The sequence below is a fragment of the Lycorma delicatula genome, chromosome 6 (genome assembly GCF_047948215.1).
Source record: "Lycorma delicatula isolate Av1 chromosome 6, ASM4794821v1, whole genome shotgun sequence".
Taxonomy (NCBI): Eukaryota; Metazoa; Arthropoda; class Insecta; order Hemiptera; family Fulgoridae; genus Lycorma; species Lycorma delicatula.
This window is the reverse complement of record NC_134460.1, coordinates 151,075,023-151,099,435: the sequence shown is the minus strand read 5'-3', so window position 1 is coordinate 151,099,435 and position 24,413 is coordinate 151,075,023. Positions and strand designations below refer to the sequence as shown.

At 30.5% G+C, this 24,413-nt stretch overlaps 1 protein-coding gene and 1 pseudogene across 1 annotated transcript in view; one reads left to right on the top strand and one right to left on the bottom strand.

Moving 5' to 3' along the window:
* Positions 1-10,467, bottom strand: part of LOC142326960 (hatching enzyme 1.2-like) — a 35,813-nt gene extending 25,346 nt beyond the window's left edge. The window contains exon 1 of the mRNA XM_075369692.1: positions 10,274-10,467. Coding sequence (XP_075225807.1) covers positions 10,274-10,467 — 194 coding nt within the window. The remainder of the gene's footprint in view (positions 1-10,273) is intronic.
* The window catches only part of LOC142326959 (activating signal cointegrator 1 complex subunit 3-like), a 104,962-nt pseudogene that overhangs the window by 33,405 nt on the left and 47,144 nt on the right, over positions 1-24,413 (top strand).

Below are 24,413 nucleotides of genomic sequence, written 5' to 3'. Positions count from 1 at the left end.
CCTTTCAGTTGTGCAAGAATTTATTTAAATTATTCAAACGTTTCGTATTTTATCCATAATTTTTTTTTCTTTTAAAAGTATAACGCAAATTTCATATTTTTTATTTCGGTTTATATTTTTGACAATTCATGAGAAATAGTCGTGTGTCTTTCAAATATAACTCGCTACGATCTTAAAAATTACAGACGACATAGATCAAAATTTTTTTGAATGTTTAGGATGTCGAGAAACAACTTGGAACGGTAACCGCATTCGTATGATTTTTGGTCAGGTAATCTTCAGAGACGAATTTGAATTTTCTTCAGATCCAGACATCCTGAATTACCACTCACAGTCATTTATTTGATTTCATAAATCGGACAAAAGTTTTAGGGGAAAAATGTCTAATTTTGTAGTAAATGCCATCGTGATTGCATAAGGTGATTGCATAAATTTGAACATATTCATTAAACATGTAATTATAAAAATCCTTTTTTTTGTTAACATTTTCTTTTTAACTACTTTCCTATTAGTAATTGGAGAAAATCGATTTTTAGACCGATCGATGTACTGGAACGCATTGCAAAAAAAAAATTGATCGGTAAATTTTCATAATGAATTTGTGATAAAAATTTCTGTCATTGAGTTAAGAGAGAAATATTCACAATTTTTTGTTAATTTTATAAAGGTATTCGTTTAAGCTAACGATGAACTGTAATCTTGTACTTCAAGTTGTGCTTTAAAAGTTGGTCTGATATTAAAGAATGACAAATGCACAGAGTCGTACAGTTTCATGGATAAGATAAATTGACAAGTAAGGTTATCTAACTAATTTGAAATATAAAAAAAATTGTACAGTTTCAAAACTGATTATATCATCGGTATCTAATATTTTGTATTGTTTTAGTCATATTTATACTGAGAATTTTTACTTTCTTATACGAAGTAAAGAAAGTATTGTGATCGCAAAAAATTTCGGTTTTCACATTTTAAAAAGTAGTTGAATTAAGTAAGTCATAACAGACTGAAACAAAAAAAATGCGCTCTAGTTAATTTTCAAGGGCAAAAAGTAAATTATATAAGATATACGTGCATGCTGCGGTTAGACATGGAGAGGGAAGGCAAGACGATTTGCTGCGTGTTGAAGGTTTAACTTTTACCTGTTTTACAGTTGCAATTCTGCTACGGTATAGAATATGACTTTTTATTACACAGTTTTAAAAGTTTAACACACACACACACACACACACTCTCTTTAAGAAAAATTAACTATAAAAATTTGTATATTTTGTGAATGCATTTTTAAATATTATTAAGAATTCAAGATTAAGTTGTACGGAAGATAGTGATTAAATTTTTTAACCTAGAAAAACAAAACCAAGTTTGTTTTTATTAAGATTTATTGAACGGCAATTTAATGAGTGAAATTCAAAAATTTATTAAACCTCATGATTAATAAATCAAAATTTTTACACGTTCTTACTTTTACTGTGCTAGTAAATAATTGCTATAATTATGCCCAAGCTGAATTCTACGATATTTTTAATTAGCTGACAACTAATACATTATTACTTATAGATCTTGTTTTTGTTTGATATTAAACATTTTTAGCTGACTTAAAATAATCTTAATTCGAGGAATAATTTGTTGTAAACGCATCATAATTAAAAATGTATATACATTTTTCAATCTCTTAATAAGATTTAGAAACAATTTTATTCTGTTTATTTATTAATTATCATAAATATTTTTTGAAGAAACAGTGGCAAAAAGTGTGTGTTTCAAGCTATATAATTTTTTTTATTATTATTTAATTTCTTATATGTAAAATTATGAATAATTTCTTTTAAAGTATTTATGATGCCATCTACCGATCTCAATTTCACTTTCGTCGTTAACGTTTTGGTCTATGTACGTGGGTTTATAATGATGAACTTTTTTTATAGAATATTCTGGAAAAATAACTGTTGAACACAATTTAGGACGTTATTTAAAGTAAGTAATAACTTTATTACTCTTATATATATATGAAACATAGATTTGGTAATTTTTTTTTAAGCTAATAATACTTAATTAAAGAGGAGTTATTAAATTTTAGTTAAACGAGTTGAAAATGTAATCTGATAATTTTAGAAAGCTTATTATCAGGATTCTTAAACTGTTATATTTTGTAAGAGTTATTGATATGTAGGATGATTTTTATATTTTATTAAGGTCTATTCTAACATTTAATTTTATTTAATAATAATTTTCAGACATACATTTTATTTAGTAAAAAATAATGCATTTTACATTAGCTTGTTTAACCAATATGGCGGCGTTATTTTTATAAAATTAAGTTTTATATAGGAACTGCAATGAGTTTTGAGAACTAAAAAACAAAATACTTTATTCTTTTAAATGACCCTATGAGAATTGTTTTGATTTTAAGTTTTGTAACAATACATATATAGGGGGTACTGAATAGCAAATCTGAGTATTTTAAATTGACAAGAAAAAATTTGTCTAGGCATGTTTAGCCTACTTTTTAAAAGCTGTTCTAATGAAGCACAGAATGCAGTTGTTTTTCTCTACTATACTATTTTATTGGAACTAAAATTGAATTTTCATATAAATGTAAATGAAAATATTAATAATTATACAAAAATATTTTCTGGCACAAAAATATATTGAAAAATACTTCAATTTGATTATACTTTAAAATTACAAATACTTGAACATTTGAATCTGTTTATTTTTATGGCTGCTGAAATAAAATATACTTAAGGAAACGATTGCATTCATAACTTTTATATGAATTTAGTTTAAAATTTACATCGCATAGTATTTTATCAGAATTATTCTGAAAATTTACAATTAATTTCTTTATCGTAAGAAGAATGGTACTTAAATGAAAAAAAAGTACTAAACCAGAGCAATAAGACCAAAGGAGAGTTGCCAGGTAAAGTTGCCATAATTTCAGTTATAAATGATTTTATTACTTCATACTTTTACATACATTTTTGTCTAATCTTTGGTTTTCATTCTGTATAAATGACCATAAAACTAAAATCTTCTTTCTCAGATTAAGAATCTTAAATTTTACTGTACATTTGTAAATTTCTATATTACTTTTCAATTTATAAATTTCATTTACATATTTTTGTCCCTGAGTTTTCTTAAGATTTTTATTTCTACTTTTGCTATTTTTTGTTCTAAAAAAAAAATGCATACATTCTGCCCCATACAGTGCTTCTGGTAGAACTGCAGTTTTTTAGTGCCTCAATTTGGAGTAACAGGGAATTTTTATGATAAACTTTCTTTATGAGATGATAGGCAGTTTCGATTTTTTGTACTGTATTCCTCATCCCACACATTTTTCAATTATATTTGATGTTATGATTTCTCCACAATATTTACATTTTTGTACTCTACTTACTTTGTTGATGTCAGAAATTTTAAGGAATTTAGTTCTTTTTTCTTTTTCTTTGGAAAATCAATTAGTTTTTTTTTCATAAGAAATTTGAAGACCAATTTGCTTGCAAATTCGCTTAGTAATTGAATTCTGATTTTAGCCTGAGTGGTACTGAAAGTTACTTACTTTGAATTTGAGTTCTGTTTTCTTTGTCGTTGGTAAATCAGTTAGTTTTTCACAGTGCAGGGTTATTATGTAGGGTTTTATTAAACAAGTTAAAATTGTCTTGCGGTTAGATATCGTACAAAGTATATTACTAACATTTTTTGGTAATCGACATGTTATATTTCGACACAGTGAAAAGAAAAATTAAATAGTATTTAATTTTTCTTTTAACTTTTTTGAAGAAGTAGGAAGTACGGTATGCTTTGGCAAATTACAGGATTTATTCTTTCAAATCTTGCAGTTCAAGCAGCAAGTACATCCTATTTATTCTCTGACATATTGCAGAGTATATTATTTATATTTTTACAAAAAAAGTTAGAAATGTAATAAGCTCACTTAGGTTTAGTACACAGAGTATATTAGTTATATGAATTTTATTAAGCAAGACCCGTTGGTATTAATATATAAATTATTTATATAATAGTTTCCACTTCCCGACAAATTTTAATAGTAATGTTCCAGCGCTTTCAGATTATTAATCTATCCTCATGAACAATGATGTGTTATGCTTTATAATTATTTACTTTACATGTCATTAATTATAATAAATTAAATTTTATAAAAATGTAATTATAACAATCGATCGTCAAAAGGTAAAATAAAGTCAACATTATCCATCATGTCAGTATGAAGATCTCAATTGTTATGTTTATTAGTATGAAGCAGTATTACCGTCCTGAGAATTAAAATTAATGTTTAATATATGTTTGAATTATATTAATCAAACAAGTATTCAAAGTTTTATAAAATTCAATTCAGTATAATTAATGATATGTGACGTAAATAAAGTATAACACATCATTGTTCCTGAGGATGGATTAATAATCTTAAAGCGCTGGAACATTACTATTAAAGATTGTCGGTAAGTGGTAACTGTTATATAAATAATTTATATATTATTTATGATTTTACTGAACGAGAGAAAATGTTATATTGCTCTCACATAGTACAGGGTGTAATAACTACCTTTATTGATGAGGCAGCAAATGCTATATACTTTGACACAGTTACTGATGCATTATCAAGCTTCTTGTTGATTTAGCAGCATATCTTGTAAGCTATCGTATTGCGTGCTGTATTTAATTTTTTGTCGAGCAAGTAGGATTTGGGCAAGGAATTGAGCAAGTAGTAATACATTCAGGATGTATTATTTATTTTTGCTGAAAAATTAGAAAATTTAATATGCTATGACATAGTTAATGATGTGTTATTCAGGTTTTTTTGAGCGCTTAGGGAATATGATATGCTCTGATGTAGTACAGGGTATGTTATTTGTTTGTACTGAACAAGTTAGAAATTAAATATGTTGTGACAGTGGACAGCACATTGAAGGTGCTCCCAAAACAGCGCCACAGGAGCACCCCATTTATTATTAGTTGATGGTGATGATAAGTTTAGCTTGCAACGAGGTACCTTACAACTCCAACCTCACAGGCGATCTCCACGGGAAGCTCATTATTGTTAAACAAAATTTCTTAAATTTATTTAATATTATTTTATATAATGTAAATTTAATTTTATTATTTTTGTAATATTATTCATTCGATTGAATAAAATCATTTAGTTCAAAATCAACCCACACAGTAAAGACTCACAGTTCATTAATTCAATTCATGAAAGTTTTTGCTTCAACCAGCAAAGCTCCACTACTATATGTAGTGGAGCTACATATAGCTCCAAATACTATATATATATATATATATATATATATATATATATATATATATATATAGTAGTTTGTATTTCCTTTATATAAAGAAATAGCAATCAGGTTATATAAAGAGATACATATAATTATCTAAAGATAAGATGAATCATATATATATATATATATATGTAAGGGGATCTATTACAACAAAGGTGGGGATAAAATATTGTTATCTAGGATTGGTAGACAATTTAATTTTTTATTATGTAAGAGAATTTTGTATGATTGTGTATGAATGTGTATTTGTCACCAGCGGAAGATTAAAGAATTACAAGTAAAAAATAGTGAATTTAATTTATAGGTATGTATAGTTGATTGGTTAACCCGTGAGATTAATAAAGATAATATTATTAAGTAAAATATGTATTGGTATTATATTTAATTCTACCCAATCAAGAGGCAAATAAGTTACATTTAAGTTATAAATATACATATTTATATATATATACTTTTTTTCTAGATGAAATATATATAAAAACCTTCTCAGTTATGCCAAAAAACTGGGGTAACATTTGGTTATAATTAATTAATTTGATGAAGTACAAAGAATCCAGGTCCTTTGCAAAATTTTGCCACTTGAACTCAACAAAATATGAATGGAATAGATAATATGTCGGGATCTTTCCTTTTAACACAAAATTTTTAATTTTAGTAATTTAATGTTGATGCTAATACGTTTTTTATTTTAATGTAAATTACAGTCTTACATATACCTCTGCTTGCTTTGCTTGCTCCTAGTCTTATCTTTTTGTAATCTGTTTGGAGTATAAAATCGTGCCCGAATCGCTTTGTTTATTTTTTTTTTGTCTTCCGTCATTTGACTGGTTTGATGCAGCTCTCCAAGATTCCCTATCTAGTGCTAGTCGTTTCATTTTAGTATACCTCCTACATCTTGCATCCCTAACAATTTGTTTTACATATTCCAAACGTGGCCTGCCTACACAATTTTTTCCTTCCAATATTAAAGCTATTATTCCAGGATGCCTTAGTATGTGGCCCATAAGTCTGTCTCTTCTTTTAGCTATATTTTTCCAAATGCTTGTTTCTTCATCTATTTGCCGCAGCACCTCTTCATTTGTCACTTTATCCACCCATCTGATTTTTAACATTCTCCTATAGCACCGCATTTCAAAAGCTTCTAATCTTTGCTTCTCAGATACTCCGAATGTCCAAGTTTCACTTCCATATAAAGCGACGCTCCAAACATATACTTTCAAAAATCTTTTTCTGACCTTTAAATTAATTTTTGAAATAAACAAATTATTTTTCTGACTGAAGGCTCGTTTCGCTTGTGCTATTCGGCATTTTATATCGCTCCTGCTTCGTACATCTTTAGTAATTCTACTTCCCAAATAACAAAATTCTTCTACCTCCATAATCTTTTCTCCTCCTATTTTCACATTCAGTGGTCCATCTTTGTTATTTCTACTACTTTTAATTACTTTTTCCATTTTTTGCTATTTTTCCCCTAGTAGGTTATATTTTTATGTGTACTTTTGTGCGTTTCAGTTTCAGGATTAATATAAAATTTGTAATTAAGATTACTTTGATTAGATTTTTTATCAGTAGACATATCTCCTTGTCGTGTATTTTTTCAGGTTCAACTAAATTTATATTATAACTGCATAAACATTATTATTAGTTAGGTTAAGTTGTGTTCACCGTCCAAATCTCTATTGGTGGAGGAACCCCATTTATGGACGCCTGGGCAGTGTCGGGCTCGCTAACAGGTTCCACAAGATTTTATTAAGTGTGTATACGTATATACGTTCGTGCACACTACCCCTTAACTTTATGGTCGAAATCTTTTTTATCCTCTACTTAGCACCGGTGAAATCTACCTAAACCTGAAATCTACCAAAAACCTAATTTTGTTTTCGGATTTTGGGCTTGATCGCAATCAAAAAGGGAGAAGCACAACTTGATGTTACAAGAGCCCTAAATCTAAAATTTCAACGCGCTACGACTATGTGTTTTGAAGTTATGCGAGATACATACGTACGGTACGTACGTACAAACAAACGTAACGCCAAACCAGTCAAAATGAAATCAGGGATCGTCAAAACGGATATTTTCGTCGAAATCTGAAAACCGAAATTTTTTGCGATCACTACCTCCTTTACATCGAACAAGGAAGTAAAAATATATTCCTGCTATTAAATCAGAACTGTTTTCGTAAAACATAGTATAATACTTCGGCTTACGAGAAAAGATGTTACGCTTCTGTTACCGTTTTAATAAATTACCGAAGCGTTTATAAGATTTTCCCACCGATTTATTTAAAATAGCGTATGCGTTGCTCTTCAAGTCCTTGAGAACGTTCTTGCGTAGATTCACGTTGTTTGCGACCATAAATCGTAGCACCCCTAGAAGTTCTTCTTTCTATCTGTGACTTTGGCGTTACGAAAATATTAATACCAGATTGAATGTCGAATCTATGCAGATTACGGATATGGCTTACCCTGATGTAAATTTTTAGTTCAGGTACTAAAGATGTAAAGAGTGGACTCTATATACAGTCGTAAATTTGTAACGGTCGTCATTTCCTATAATTTTATTATCAAATTAATTTACTTTTACGTATATTATGATACTAATACAAACTGATATTTTATAGATAACGAATTAAATTTAGTAAATCACATAATTACTGTCTGAAGAAGTCGATATTAATATATACAACGCATTAAATTTTGTTAAAGGAAGTTATAGATTTTTATTTTTGTTTTATGATTTACATAGTAGTGAGATTGATTATTTAAACTGCGGTTGGTAACCTTCCAGTTTCAGTAGTTTTTGTGGTTATCGGGAACAAACGAAAAGATGTCAATATATGTAGAACCGAGGTTAATTATTTTGTTTTCCTTCTGGACGCTACTTTGTGATTTTCAACAAAAAAAATTATTTCTCAGAAACGGGTAAACTTACATTAATTAAATTTTTATTTTACAAAATAAAAATAAAAATTAAACATCTTTACCTGTTAAAAAATTTATTAAGCTTTTTATTTTGAATAAAATGACAAACGATCGAGTACACAATGAACCCGGCAGTACGCGTTTTTATCCGTTTCTATTTCCTCCATCAAATGTAATAAAAATTATTAATTACAAATAATAATAGTAAATTAATAAAAATTACCCGCTTTTAATATTTTAAAAACCATCGTGTCCCTTCGACGTTGTACGCTTGGAAATACAAAAAATTTGTAAATGTTTAATCTAGAACATTTATAACACAATATTCGTATAGATAATCTAGTATTAAAATAGGTCTTTCCTTTAGTTCTACAGTCTTAACATTTTTTGCTTTGCCTCTGCGCGTACGTGTGTATGTATTGAGACATAATGGCGCACAATTAGACCTGTATAAATCATATACAAAAAACCAAGAGGGTTAAAGAAGTGAACAGATTTGTTAGTAACTCATAAATCGTTTCTACTCGCTCAATCACTCTAACTTTCTCTCTATACAGATATATATGTGTATATATATATACACACACACACACACACACACACACACACACACACACACACACACACACACACACATACATACATACATACATGTATATTAAAACGTATTACACATGTACAAGAGATAGGGAATTTCAATCCGTCTTTTTTTTAAAAGATAATTTTTTTTGGACAGCTGTCATTTTGTGAGATGATTTATTATTGCATTTATGTCGAATGCTTTGTCTTAGATCAGTTCGGTTTCACTTCTTTTTTTTTAACGGTTTTTTTTGTATTACACTAGTTTGCAGCTGTTTTATATCTTTGCTAATGTACTTTACTATGTACAGGTCATATTCTTTGTAATAAATATTATTTATACCATTTCTATCTAAAATTTTCCTTCAAAGATATTTTCACTCCCATTTGAATTATTAAAAAAAAACTACGTAATCATTTCTTTATTTTTTTTCTCTAAAATATATTTTTTTTTTCAACTTATATATTGATTTAGCTATTTGTCAATGCAAAAAATGCAAATACAGTATTATTATTATTATTTGATGGAACAGAACAAGTACTTAAGATAGTGGATAAATTACCTATTATATCATCGATTGAACCGATTACAGATATTTAAACTATACTTTTTACTTTAAAATAAATACCGGTCAAGTAAAGTAAACCCTTGAGACTAAGTGAATAACCTTTTACTTATACTTATAAGTAAACACTTGTAACATTCGTAGTTTTCCCATTTTGCTTTTACTTATCCAGTAAACACTTATATGATTAATATCCTGTACATCATCATGTTCAGACACGTTTGTCAATACATCAAACGTTTCATTTGTTTTAATCTTTTCCCATCACAATGATCCGCGAAAATATGTTGGTATCTGATTAATTGGAGAATTATTTTGCGCATTTCTAACGCGTTTTTTATTAGCGAATTTTTTTTTTTTGCTTTCTGTTATGAAACATAGTTTGCTGATTTTAAAAATAATACTTTCAATCAAATCGGTTGAAAATTGGGCAAAATATGATGAAAAACCCGTGTCATAAATCACAGATTAGTAACATATGTTAGTATAAGTGAACGTAGATTCAGAAAACTACGTTTTATAAAAATTCCCACCACTCAAAAGGCTATTCATATTGACAAAAACCCATTTTTACTGTAAACTCTTATTCATTACGAATCGATATGTGTTACATGTTTACCGATATCATTTGTCAGAAAAGATATTTATAGACCTCAAATAAAGTGACGTATTTATTTCTAAGTGCGTGCAATCCACAGCACCTATTACGCTCGGCATTTTAAAGCGAGAACTCCATTTTCTCTTGGCTTCATTTAACTCATGAGCATTCTGTGGGAAGCGAATCCACTCAGATGCCTTTTCGTTTATTTTATTCAGAACGGAATCGAAAGTTTTGCATACTGTAGAACGGTGAATCCCGAAGTCTTCACCGACACCGTTTTGAAATCCAGGGTCTGATAAGTACCGCAAAAATACTTCCATCTTCTGTTGCGATGACAGAGCACCTCCTCGCTTTTCATTACTTTCTTCCAAAAAAGCGTTCGTCAAAAATTCAACTGATTCTTTTGTAAAACGAATTAGTTCTTCATATCTTCTTGGACTCAATATTCGCCTTTCTTTGTAAGTTTTTGGTTGACGAATGTTGACAAAGGCAGCCATACCAAGTATAAAAAATTAAATGAAAGTTTGATTTTTTTTTTTGTCTTCAGTCGTTTGACTGGTTTGATGCAGCTCTCCAAGATTCCCTATCTAAAAAGTTAATCTAGAAAGTTTGATAAGGTTACTAAATAGCTACCTTGAAATTCTACCGGTAAATACTTGAATACTCTTCCGAACTTAGGATTTTATTCACTCGTTTTAAGTAAAGTCTGACCGGAATCAGTAATTGCGTATAGTTACTAGTAAACGCTTGATAAGTATAATTGCAAGTAAAAGTAAATACTGGTTTTTATTCACTTCACTAATAGTTGATAATCTATAGATCTCCTTATAACATATACGTACGATGGGTAAAGTTAGTTTAAAATATAATCAAAAGAATGATAGTTTGTTTTCAGATGAAGCAAAAAAAAAAAAAAAAACAACAAAAATGCGTAGTTGTTAGCCATAAATTATTTACGATGACCTAATGTGTCAAAATGTATTTTTTTTTATTATTAAATAAAAGAAAACCTTTTATTTCATTTATTAATTTATAACATATCCGTGTGATTTTTTTCTAAATTCTTATTACAAAGAAATTACGCAACGTCAATGTATTTTTCGTAATAACGGTCATAAATATAAGGGGAAAGGAAACATTAAGAAAAAATTATTAAATCTATCGAGTGAGATTACGTGTGAGTTGCGCGCGCGCGATATTGGTAAAGAATTAGTTTTATGTAAAGAAATTAAATAATAGTTCGTTGTTAAAGTAATTAACTTAAAAAATATTTTTTCAGTCCATACGTGCATAAACCTTTAGGAATTTTTTTTATCGCAATTTAAATAGAATTCAAATAGGCCATTTCTTTCTAGCTTTAGTTTGTTCCATTTTTCAATAATATACAAACATATATATATATATATATATATATATATATATATATATATATATATATACTAGCCGCCAGAATATGCTAAAATGTTTTCCATTCTTCACTACCATCCACCATTCACAAGCTTTCGAGTTTTGTATTTATTATCGACTGAGAAAAAAACCAACAAAAAATCTCAATTTTTTCTTCGGTTGTAGAACAATTTACCCTACACTTGACAGCTTATTTCATGCCGTTTGAAAATTTAGCGTATTAGTCTTCGAACAGTCGTGGTAGGCAGGCTATCGATTAGTTTCTATTGCGTATTTCCGTAAACGCATTAGATGTAGTTAATATGCCAAGGTAGATCTAGAAACTGTAAGGACTCTGAAATGAAAAGATTAGCGCAGAAACAAAAGCGTGTAGAAGAGCGTAAAACTAATAATATTTGATAAAATCAAATTATTTGTTATACTTCTTTCTGTATCAGATTTGACGGAAAAATTTTCACGATTATTCAGTAGAACAATCATTTTTATAGATTTGCTAGAGGGGGTAGGGGGCGATCGTGTTGAAGCTTATTTTACTGTATTAATATGAGTACAAATTAATCGGGGTTAATTATTTAGTTGTTTCGAAGGCTGTGAAAATAATTAAAAAATTTTTAAATTAATTCAGTCTAAAATTAAATTACTTTAAATCGAATTATTTAATAATAGTAACAAAAAATTTCTATTAATATTTAATTTATCTGCAAGCGGGCATATAAAGGATTGTCTTCACCCGTAAAAAGTAATTTCAAATGCGGATACTATACGACCAAGAAATTAAAGCCGAGTATGACCTCAGATTCGTCTTAATTACATAATATATCGAGGGAATCGTCCGTATAGTTTGATTTTGTGGTTTTAACCTAAAATATTTTGTCGATAAAGAATAATAGTTTTCTAGAAGCCTCCTTTTGCGGTTACAATTTTTCATTCCTGAGCGTCTAATAGATGAGAAAATTTGCGACTTTCGTGTATCTTTTTTACCTGAACATGCATTCCACGAAAAACTATTATTAACATAATAAAATTCCACCGATCGTAAAAATCATTCTTACTCTTTTAAAACGTTTTTGTCCGTATGTTTTTTAGGTTATAATTTTCCTAATCGGAATTATTGGGGAATTAATTAGTTACATTAATTTTATTTATATTTTAAATATTTACTTTTTAAAAACGTAAATATCCTTCGGTTATTACAGCTAGTTAATTAAATTAAACTCCTTGAACCGTGATTTTTATTTCAACATAAACAAACTACGTATTTTCTACTTACGTTAAAAGTAATTTTATTTACGTCTAAGTTAGGAGTTTTTTGAAGTTTGAATTATTTTTGCTCCGAAATAAATCTATTGTGTTTTAAATAGCGCGGGCTTTGTGATATATCGGGGCGATTAACGATTCTAGGTTTCGTAAGTGAGGTTTTTCTCTTTTATATATGCTTTTTTGTACATCATTCTTTTAAAATATTTATAAGAGTCTCATTTTGACTGTTTTCTCCGGTATTGAATTATTTTTTTGTGGAAAGTTAAAAGGCAAATTGTTTAAAAGCAATAAGAAATATTTTCTGACTTCCTTAAAGTTTAGTAGAAGTTAACCGACTACCTTGAGCGATATTCTTTTTATTTTAATCGGAACGCTCGCTTTCGCTTCACTTTTACGTTTCTTGAGAACGGTCTATACGGACATTTTTATTTTTAATACTGCTTATATTACAGATAAAAATAATTTTTTTTTTTTTAAATTGATGAACGGTTATAAAAAACTAATAAATAATCTCCGCCACATAAACAATTTGAAAAAGTTTCTGAATCAACCGAATTTCACAAAGTCGAAATTTAAAGAATTTATGAATAGTATTATTTTTTATTTTGGCCTTTTTTTTAAAAAAAACCTTTCTTGAAAGAAAAAACTGATTGAATGTGTTATCGCTCTCTTGTCTCGTTTAATATTGCTATATACTCCGATAACTTCTTTTATTTTATTTTTTGCCGTCATCACTTCGATTGACTGGTGTGACTCTTCGCCTTTTTTTGGACCTTCATGTATGTATTTTCTACATTCTACATTCTTAATGAACTGTTTTATATATATATATATATATATATATATATATATATTTATCTTGGTATTACTTTTTTACCTTCTACCTAACCCTATAATATTAAACCAAATCGGTTAAAACAAAATACGTATAAGTTCACCGACCGAGTCGTTTATAAGATACTGCCACAAAAATCCCTCTTCTGCCTCCGTTTGGTTTGGACCTCTTCGACCCGTCAAATTTTCGAACTATTTTCATAAAAAATAGTATCGTTGATTTTCAAAGCTTTTCGTCTAGCGACCGCATCGAGAATCAAACATTTTCTACCGGCCCCCAAATGTAAAAATAACAATTGTAATTGCGGTTTTTAAGATGCGCTATTAAAAGCGGCAATTGAACAGCATTCTCGGTCGTTAAAATCTCGGCATAAAAGTCAAAAGACCTCACGATTTTTCATTAGGCTAGATGAAAACCCGTTAATGTCCTTATTTATTCGTATCGATACGTTGCTTAGATCGGGGGGACGTGCGGCATTTAAGACAAAACTGGCCTTTTCTCATTAAAGCGGAATAATTTGTTTCAGAAAAATTGTACAGACATAAAAAAAAAAGAAATTGAAGTTAAATTGCAGTAATGTACCGACCGGGTTACTCGATTTGTTACTCCTTACCGGTATTTGTATAATACTTTATCGTCTGTCGCGGTTTGTCAGAGTTGATGTAACCTAAAATATAGCTGCCGAGTAATCAATTTATAAATAAGTCGATTCGGTCGGCGCCGAATGAAAACATCAAATAAAAAAACGATTCGTTTCTACAGTATTTATTGTTATTTACTTTTATTAGGCTATTTATGAACCAAAACGGTCTTAAAAGTAATCGAATCGTTTGGACTTATAAGTCTAAAACTTTTACGTAATGTAGACAACGGAAATGTTACTCGCAATATTTGTCTTCCTGAGAAGCGGATTGCAAAAATTTTATTCGTATTTAAATTTAGGATTTGTTTGGTGCGGTTCGTAACTATACGTAAGAATTCTGTTTCGAGGAGGTTTTAAAAGTTTATTTTGTTTTGTGTCCTTTTTATTTTTTTATTAATGCGTGTCCAATTTGCTTTATACAGTAGAACGTAAAGCAGATACTGCAATTACTCTCAAATCGATATCTAAATAGGTTTACAAGCGATAATACTTATTTTTAACAACGATATTACTAAGTTAGCGATCGTATAAAATTCCTGAAAAATGCTTTTCTAAGCGTTTTTGTAAAAAAAATGTTAAGAAAAATTTATTCTCTTTTTCGATAAAAAGGTAAAAATGAATATTTTTATTTGCGATAATTTAATGTAATTATTTATTCTCACGTAAAAAGAAAGAATAACGATTAAAAATTAATTAGGATAAAAACGAATTGATAAACAACAATGAAAATTGATATTTTAACATACCAAAGATATTATAATCACCGCTTCTCTATCGACGATATGAAGAGATCTGTCTGAAGAACACCTTTAAAAAAAAATAAGGACCTGTAAATAAAACAGTATTTCCTAATAGGGTTTTTATTCTGATGGATTTTTGTTAATTCACTAATTACTGCTAACAGTCGAGTTATTTTAACGGGTCAAATGTAAAGAAAAACGTTTAAACCGTGCAGTTCTATATCGGATAAGGTCCATTATATTTTATATGAAAGAAAAAAAAATTATTAAATAATGCAGTTTGGATGTAGATTAATATAACTGTTATAAGCAGTGGCGGCTCGCGTATAGGCACTGGAACTGGAGCACGCCACATTTCCCCCTGATATTTTCGATAACAATTAATATAATTAATCTTTTTTGATTAATTCTTTCTTTATACTTAATCAAACGGCTAATGTCAGTAGCCATCGCCGGTTTATGAAAAAGATACAAAATCGTGCGCTTCACAGTTCCAGCGGCGTGATGTTTTGCTGTTTCGCACGTGTGCGTATAGGAAGCTGCACGCGAGACCGCGAGGGAGAAAGTAGTCTATACCGTAGTGCCGACCCTGGCGTGCTGAAGGTAGTTTTTTTTTTTACTTCGCGGGTTTATGTGTAACGATCTTTGTTCGTTTCCTTTTCTAATTTAGTCGGTGGAAAGAGTATGAAAGCGATTTAATTGTTTTTTCAGTACCGTTGAGAGGATGGCGTAAACAAAGGGCTCTTCGATCGTCAACTCTACAAAAATACGCTGACAGGGCGAAAGAGAATGTAATTAATTACTACAAACCGCTTTCTGTGTACACAGAAATTTAAATTTAGCCGTCGGTCTATGGTGTTTTTAAGCTGACATTTTATCAAGTTATCTATTAATACCAAAAATAAATGTTTCTTTTTTGTCTTCGGTCATTTGACTGGTTTGATGCAGCCTCACCTACCTGCACATTTCATCCCGCGTACATGTCCCTCCAATATTAAAGCGACTATTCTAGGATGCCTTAATATGTGGCCATACGTCTGTCTCTTGAAGCCGTATTTTTCCAAACGCCTTCTCTCTTCATCGGTTTCCCGCTTGTTCTATAAAAACATCATTAACTGCTGGTTCTATGTAAATATTACAAAGCAGCAAGAATAGGAAACATCCCTGTCAGACTCCCTTTTTTGTGAAAACTTTTTCTTATGTTGTTTGATTATTACTGTTGCAGTTAGGTTCCTGTAAGTGTTAGCAATTGTTCTTCTTTTTCTATACCCGAATTCTAAGTTTTTTTAAATGTTGAAACATTTTATTCCGTTGTACGTTATCAAATAACTTTTCTAAGTCTGTGAAAGCCAAGTCCGTCGGTGTTTTTTCTTTAATTTCTTTCTACTATTAATCCGAGTGCTAAATTTGCTTCCCTTGTCGCTATACTTTTTCTGAAACCAAATCGGTGTTCTCGTAACACTTCTTCCACTCTCTCCTCTTAATTGTTGTGTACACAATTCAAATTAAGATTTTTTATGCACGAGTAGTTAAGCCGGTCGGTCTGTATTCTTCGCACTTTTCTCCTTTTTTCTTTGGTATAATGGCAATAACACTCTTTTTGAAGTCTGATGGAAGTTCTCCTTTTTCGTAAATATTACACACCGGTTTGTGTAGTCCCTATCTATCTTATTCGACCCGTACAGCGCAGTAATTCTGCAGGTATCCTCTCTATCCCAGTAGCCTTCCAGCCGTTCAGATGTTTTAACGCTTTCTTAAATTTAGATCTCGGTATTGTATCTCCCTTTTCATCATCCACTTCGGCCTTTTCTACTTCCTGTAACACCGATTTCTAATTTATTTCCTCTGTATAACTCTTCATTATATTCCGACCTTTATCGACCTTTCTTTTCGTAATTCCAGCGATTCGTAAAATATAACGACCTAACATCTCGGTCGAGTTTGTTAACGGCCAAAATCTGACCGTAAGACTGGTAACGGGGGGGCTTTTTCGGAAAAAAAATTATCCCTTTAACTTCGTAGTTAATGTAAAACATCGAATCGGTTTAGAGTTCCTACCGTTATTTGGATAAGGGCTTAAAAATTGTCTGATAAAGTATTTTGATATAACCAACCTTCGCCCCAGGGGGTAAAACTCGTGGGGTTTGGAAGACCAATCGTATTTCCTTTATTAGGCGCAGTATCGAATCGGTTTAAAGTGGTAGTCGGTCTACTAAACGTTCCCTTTAACTTATGTCTGAAATAAGTATCGGTATCCTTAGGGCAAGGGAAGTCCAAAATATCGCTGGAATTGTAACATGTTGGGGCTTCTCGTACGCTAAACTTGTGAAACTTTTTTCACATGCAACCGTTTTGTCGTATCGAGTAAATTTTAAGTTAGTTTCTTAAGTTTAAGGTGGAAATATTTTTTATCTCCTACTTAGCAAAGCTGAAATTTACCTCCGCCTTCCGGTGTCCGAAAAGGGATATTTTTAATCGACAATATTCCTTATATATAAACCCCCAAACTAAAGAAAAGGACAACTGATAGTTTTTTAATAATTTTATATTTTTTTAATGTTTTGAACAAAATGGATTTTACAGCAGTAAAATTGAATATTAACGATTTTAAGAACCGCTTATGTTTATAATCGAGTAATTGTAATGTTTAAAGGCATTTATTTATATTTTCTTTTAAATTCACAGTTCAGTAAGCACAAAACAGTGTAATTCGCTATTTTCAAAACTAAGTAACCGTTATTATGTTAATACAATATAATTTAAAAAAGTTATAAAGGTTAGAGTTAAAAATTTTAATTCAAATTTAATTAACTTGCAATCTTATTTTAATAAAAAAAATCCCATTATATATTAGAAAAGAAATATACAATTATCTTATACGAACTAATTAACAAACACTGATTTTTAATATTGTACTCGTTGTTCTAATGAAACTGAATTACAATAGATAAAGAAAACATAAATAATAATAATTGTAAATTAATTCAAGAATATATTAAAGGAAAAAAAAGTAAAAACTTTTGTATTTTAAAATTTAGATTGTGTTTCACCCGTTCGTCTATTTGTTTGATTATATTACTATTTATTATTAGGACGTTAAAACGGTCGGGGACTTTGTTAGAAAATACACTGGCGTAATACAGAAATTGACGTTTAAAACGATTAATTTTGAAAAGAATGCGGTATAAGCATTTTTCCCTGCCGAACGAGTATTGTACGGTGTATTTTTAAATTCAAATTAATTTTTATATTTGTTAAGTTTAGTATTACTTTCTTGACATATATTTGTCTCAAAGTAGGTACATTAAATTCTTAAAATAAGCGTGTACCGGGATATAACCTCGGTCTACCAATAGCTGCTCTAATTATAAATATTTCTGGAGTATAAATATTTTATAAAGATTGGTATCGTGTGTTCCTCTCCGTATCTCGATTCCGCATTGAAAAAGCGAATGAGCTTATGCGAAATATATAATTCTGATTATTTCCAGATCTTTAATTTTGTTTATTTTTTAAAAATACGAATAAGATATTTTATTCTCGATGTTAGATACTGTACGTGAATATTCCACATATTCCTGCACGATACGTGAATATTCCTGCATATATATAACACGCTTAATTTTACCTTTTCATGTCTGTATTCTATGGGCTATCGATACTTCATCGCTGCTGAACAGTATCTTTATCGCCTTGGCCACGTTCTCTAAAACTCTATAGACCTCTTAGTTTTGTGTTTCCGGAACCCCATTCGTTTCTAGGTTGTCGATTCGTGAGTAATGTTGTAGATCACTTAAATCAGGGTGATATTTCACGTTTTCAATTCTTAGAGATGAGCATTCCTTTATAAATGTTTCATTGTCAGTTTTAAGTTGATCCAGGTAAGCCCCCTGGATCAACTAATGAAAAAATACCTCGTCCGAGTAGACGCTAGAAGTCTTGAGAATATCAAGACTTTTCAAATTCTCAACTGTTCTAATAACCCGAGTTATTTTTACATTAATTTCATTAAATCTGCCGTTAATAAGTTTCATTATAGTTTCTTTTACCGAGTATACAATATATTCTAGATTTTTTTCTTCGTCTCAAACTTTCGACCCGGAACCTTTCGCTCATGTATCACATTTCGAGGTCTTACGCGATCTCGGTTTACGAAAGTTTTCAAGAGATCCGAGTTTTGTGTGCGTAGGATGGAAGTACGATCGGCAAACGAAGCGTTTTATGATTTCTTTAATGTTAAATATTTTATTACACACATTACACGAGTTTTCCATAGCGATTAAAGTAAGACGGTATTAGTAAACTAATACTCGATAAAAACGTCTCGATAAAAATTGAACTTTATTTTCAGCCGCTGTAGATTTGTATTCTTCAAAAATACATGAAAATTATTCCCTCTAATGTCCATTGCGGCAAGAGAAAATGACGATACACTCCGCTAACGATCTGAATACAACGTCCATCGTCTGTCCCACTCTGTAAGTATATACCTTGATTTCAAGATTGTAACAATTTTGAACGGTATGTACCGTTCAAAATTGTTACCGTTTCTTTATTTACTAATAATTTCTTAATTTTTATCTTTTTCGTTAAAATTTTGTTTAATTGTATCCGTTATTGCAAATTTTGTTTTTTTCTGGACGTAATTACTTCTTTCATTTTAAGTTACAAATTACGAGTTTATAAATTAACGTTATCGATATTAGCTATGGATATAACGTAGCATTTATTACCAGACCTCCAACAGACGTAATCGGTTTAACCGGCAAGCTAACAGCGAGGACAAACGTCACATCGATTAAAAGTTCTAACGAATCGACAACACAGATCGCCATAAATTCAGTCGTTATTTCAAGTTTAAGTAAATGAAAAATATTTTTCTTGTCGCCGAATCCTTCTTCTACTGCAACGTAACGTTATTTTGTTCTTAATGCAGTCAAACTCCTGTAACTCGAACGCCTTTTTTTGTCTTCAGTCATTTGACTGGTTTGATGCAGCTCTCCAAGATTCCCTATCTAGTGCTAGTCGTTTCATTTCAGTATACCCTCTACATCCTACATCCCCAAAAATTTGTTTTACATACTCCAAACGTGGCCTGCCTACACAATTTTTCCCTTCTACCTGTCCTTCCAATATTAAAGCGACTATTCCAGGATGCCTTAGAATGTGGCCTATAAGTCTGTCTCTTCTTTTAACTATATTTTTCCAAATGCTTCTTTCTTCGTCTATTTGCCGCAATACCTCTTCATTTGTCACTTTATCCACCCATCTGATTTTTAACATTCTCCTATAGCACCATATTTCAAAAGCTTCTAATCTTTTCTTCTCAGATACTCCGATCGTCCAAGTTTCACTTCCATATAAAGCGACACTCCAAACATACACTTTCAAAAATCTTTTCCTGACATTTAAATTAATTTTTGATGTAAACAAATTATATTTCTTACTGAAGGCTCGTTTAGCTTGTGCTATTCGGCAGTTTATATCGCTCCTGCTTTGTCCATCTTTAGTAATTTTACTTCCCAAATAACAAAATTCTTCTACCCCCATAATCTTTTCTCCTCCTATTTTCACATTCAGCGGTCCATCTTTGTTATTTCTACTACATTTCATTACTTTTGTTTTGTTCTTGTTTATTTTCACGCGATAGTTCTTGCGTAGGATTTCATCTATGCCGTTCATTGTTTCTTCTAAATCCTTTTTACTCTCGGCTAGAATTACTATATCATCAGCAAATCGTAGCATCTTTATCTTTTCACCTTGTACTGTTACTCCGAATCTAAATTGTTCTTTAACATCATTAACTGCTAGTTCCATGTAAAGATTAAAAAGTAACGGAGATAGGGAACATCCTTGTCGGACTCCCTTTCTTATTAGGGCTTCTATCTTATGTTCTTCAATTGTTATTGTTGCTGTTTGGTTCTTGTACATGTTAGCAATTGTTCTTCTATCTCTGTATTTGAACCCTAATTTTTTTAAAATGCTGAACATTTTATTCCAGTCTACGTTATCGAAAGCCTTTTCTAGGTCTATAAACGCCAAGTATGTTGGTTTGTTTTTCTTTAATCTTCCTTCTACTATTAATCTGAGGCCTAAAATTGCTTCCCTTGTCCCTATATTTTTCCTGAAACCAAATTGGTCTTCTCCTAACTCTTCTTCCACTCTCCTCTCAATTCTTCTGTATAAAATTTTAGTTAAGATTTTTGATGCATGATTAGTTAAACTAATTGTTCTGTATTCTTCACATTTATCTGCCCCTGCTTTCTTTGGTATCATAACTATAACACTTTTTTTGAAGTCTCATGGAAATTCCCCATTTTCGTAAATATTACACACCAGTTTGTATAATCTATCAATTGCTTCCTCACCTGCACTGCGCAGTAATTCTACAGGTATTCCGTCTATTCCAGGAGCCTTTCTGCCATTTAAATCTTTTAATGCTCTCTTAAATTCAGATCTCAGTATTGTTTCTCCCATTTCATCCTCCTCAATTTCCTCTTCTTCCTCTATAACACCATTTTCTAATTCATTTCCTCCGTATAACTCTTCAGTATATTCCACCCATCTATCGACTTTACCTTTCGTATTATATATTGGTGTACCATCTTTGTTTAACACATTATTAGATTTTAATTTATGTACCCCAAAATTTTCCTTAACTTTCCTGTATGCTCCGTCTATTTTACCAATGTTCATTTCTCTTTCCACTTCTGAACACTTTTCTTTAATCCACTCTTCTTTCAACAGTTTGCTCTTCCTGTTTATAGCATTTCTTAATTTCCGATAGTTCCTTTTACTTTCTTCATCACTAGCATTCTTATATTTTCTACGTTCATCCATCAGCTGCAATATATCGTCTGAAACCCAAGGTTTTCTACCGGTTCTCTTTATTCCGCCTAAGTTTGCTTCTGCTGATTTAAGAATTTCCTTTTTAACATTCTCCCATTCTTCTTCTACATTTTCTACCTTATCTTTTTTACTCAGACCTCTTGCGATGTCCTCCTCAAAAATCTTCTTTACCTCCTCTTCCTTAAGCTTCTCTAAATTCCACCGATTCATCTGACACCTTTTCTTCAGGTTTTTAAACCCCAATCTACATTTCATTATCACCAAATTATGGTCGCTATCAATGTCTCCTCCAGGGTAAGTTTTGCAGTCAACGAGTTGATTTCTAAATCTTTGCTTAACCATGATATAATCTATCTGATACCTTCCAGTATCGCCTGGCTTTTTCCAAGTGTATATTCTTCTATTATGATTTTTAAATTGGGTGTTGGCAATTACTAAATTATACTTCGTGCAAAATTCTATAAGTCGGTCCCCTCTTTCATTCCTTTTGCCCAGCCCGTATTCACCCACTATATTTCCTTCCTTGCCTTTTCCAATGCTTGCATTCCAATCTCCAACTATTATTAAATTTTCATCTCCTTTTACGTGTTTAATTGCTTCATCAATCTCTTCGTATACACACTCTACCTCATCATCATCATGGGCGCTTGTAGGCATATAGACGTTAACAATCGTTGTCGGTTTAGGTTTTGATTTTATCCTTATTACAATGATTCTATCGCTATGCATTTTGAAATACTCCACTTTCCTCCCTATCTTCTTGTTCATCACGAAACCTACTCCTGCCTGCCCATTATTTGACGCTGAGTTAATTACTCTAAAATCACCTGACCAAAAGTCGCCTTCCTCTTCCCACCGAACCTCACTAATTCCTACTATATCCACATTTGTCCTACCTATTTCCCTTTTTAAATTTTCTAGCCTACCAACCTTTTTCAAGCTTCTAACATTCCACGCTCCGACTCGTAGAATGTTATTTTTTAATTTTCTGGTGACCCCTTCCTTAGTAGTCCCCACCCGGAGATCCGAACGGGGTACTATTTTACCAAGGAAGGCACCTCCATTATTGCTATGTGAAAATGCAGAGAGCCACATTTTCTTGGAAAAAAAGCAGCTGTAGTTTTCCATTGCTTTCAGCTGCGCAGTACTCAAGAGGACTGAGTGATGTTGATACGGCCGTTTAAGTCATTGTGACTCACGCCCCTAACAACTACTGAAAGAGCTGCTGCCCTCTTTCAGGAATCATTCCTTAGTCTGGCTCTCAACAGATACCTCTCCGATATGGTTGCACCTTCGGTCCAGCTACTCTGTATCCCTGAGCACTCAAGCCCCCTCACCAACGGCAAGGTCTCATGATTCATAGAGGAGGATTCATGTTTAATATATTTACAGTAACATTATTTCATGAGTTTATATTTAGGTAATAAACTGGATTTTAATCATATTTATTTTTTATTTATAATGTATGTTTTTATATTTATTATCTGTATTATAATGAAGTGATCTGTATAATGTATCATTATATATTGATCAAAATAAAAGATTGTTGGTTTATTTATTTATTTATTGAACTTTTTAGGAATATTAGCAAGAGTTCTGACAGTTTTTTCTTTTAGAAAGGTTTTTTTATTATTCAACTATTTATAAAATGCATTTTATAATCAATTCTAGAGAACTATTAACAACTACTAATTTTTAATTCCACTGAAGAAGCTGTACAGTTACCTCTGAAAAGATCTTATGGAAGTGCAGTTTCCAGCTAATTTTGAAAAAAGACTGATGAATAAATTTTTAAATAAAAAAAATTAATAGCGGTCAGATTAACTAAAGTAGTCTTCTATTTGGATTTCTGTGCTTGAAACTGTAAAAGTATTTAATTTAATGATTTTGAAGCAGTTTAAATCCTTGGAAAATGTTACTTATGTGATAAAGTGATTATTCATTCTGTAATTAAAAAATACAGATTAGTTTTAAAAGACAATATTACATGTTAAAATGATTATTTTACTTAATAAGCAAGATTTATTTTTTTACTTTACCTCAGTTTTCTTTTTATATATAATTTTTCTATAATTATTTCTTATGAATATAAAGAACTAATTTGAAAAAAAAAATTAGGACCTTGGTTTTAAAATAGTTATTAATAATTATAATTGTAGTGATTTATTAATCTGATTTACTAAAATTACAATAGTAAGGTCATTCTATAATATATACAACTACATTTCAAAATGTATTTTAAGATTATAGTGTTTTCTCTGCGGAAGAAGCAAAGAAGTTTTAAAATTGTGTAGTTTAATAGCTAACAGACATATGCAGTGATATCTATTATCTATGGCTGCAAACTATTATCTATTTTTCAATTATCAGAATAAAATCAAATTTTGTTCCAGAGAATTGTTACTGTTCTTGTTTCTATTATTTATTTTTAATTTACTGTTCTATTTCTGGCAACAAATGTTGCAAAATTACGTTATCAAAATTTTAAGAACATTTTAAGTAAAATATTGCAATCAAGTCATTTTTAGTGGTGCAAAAATGAAGGTTAATTTTCATATTTAAAAACTTAAAATATAGAGATAATTTGGTGAAATTACTTGCAAATATGATTTAATCGTTATTGAGGTCATTAAAATTATGTAAAATAGGGAAACCTCTGCTTTTGGTCTCAGGATGTAGAAGTAGATCTCATCATTGAATGAACGGATT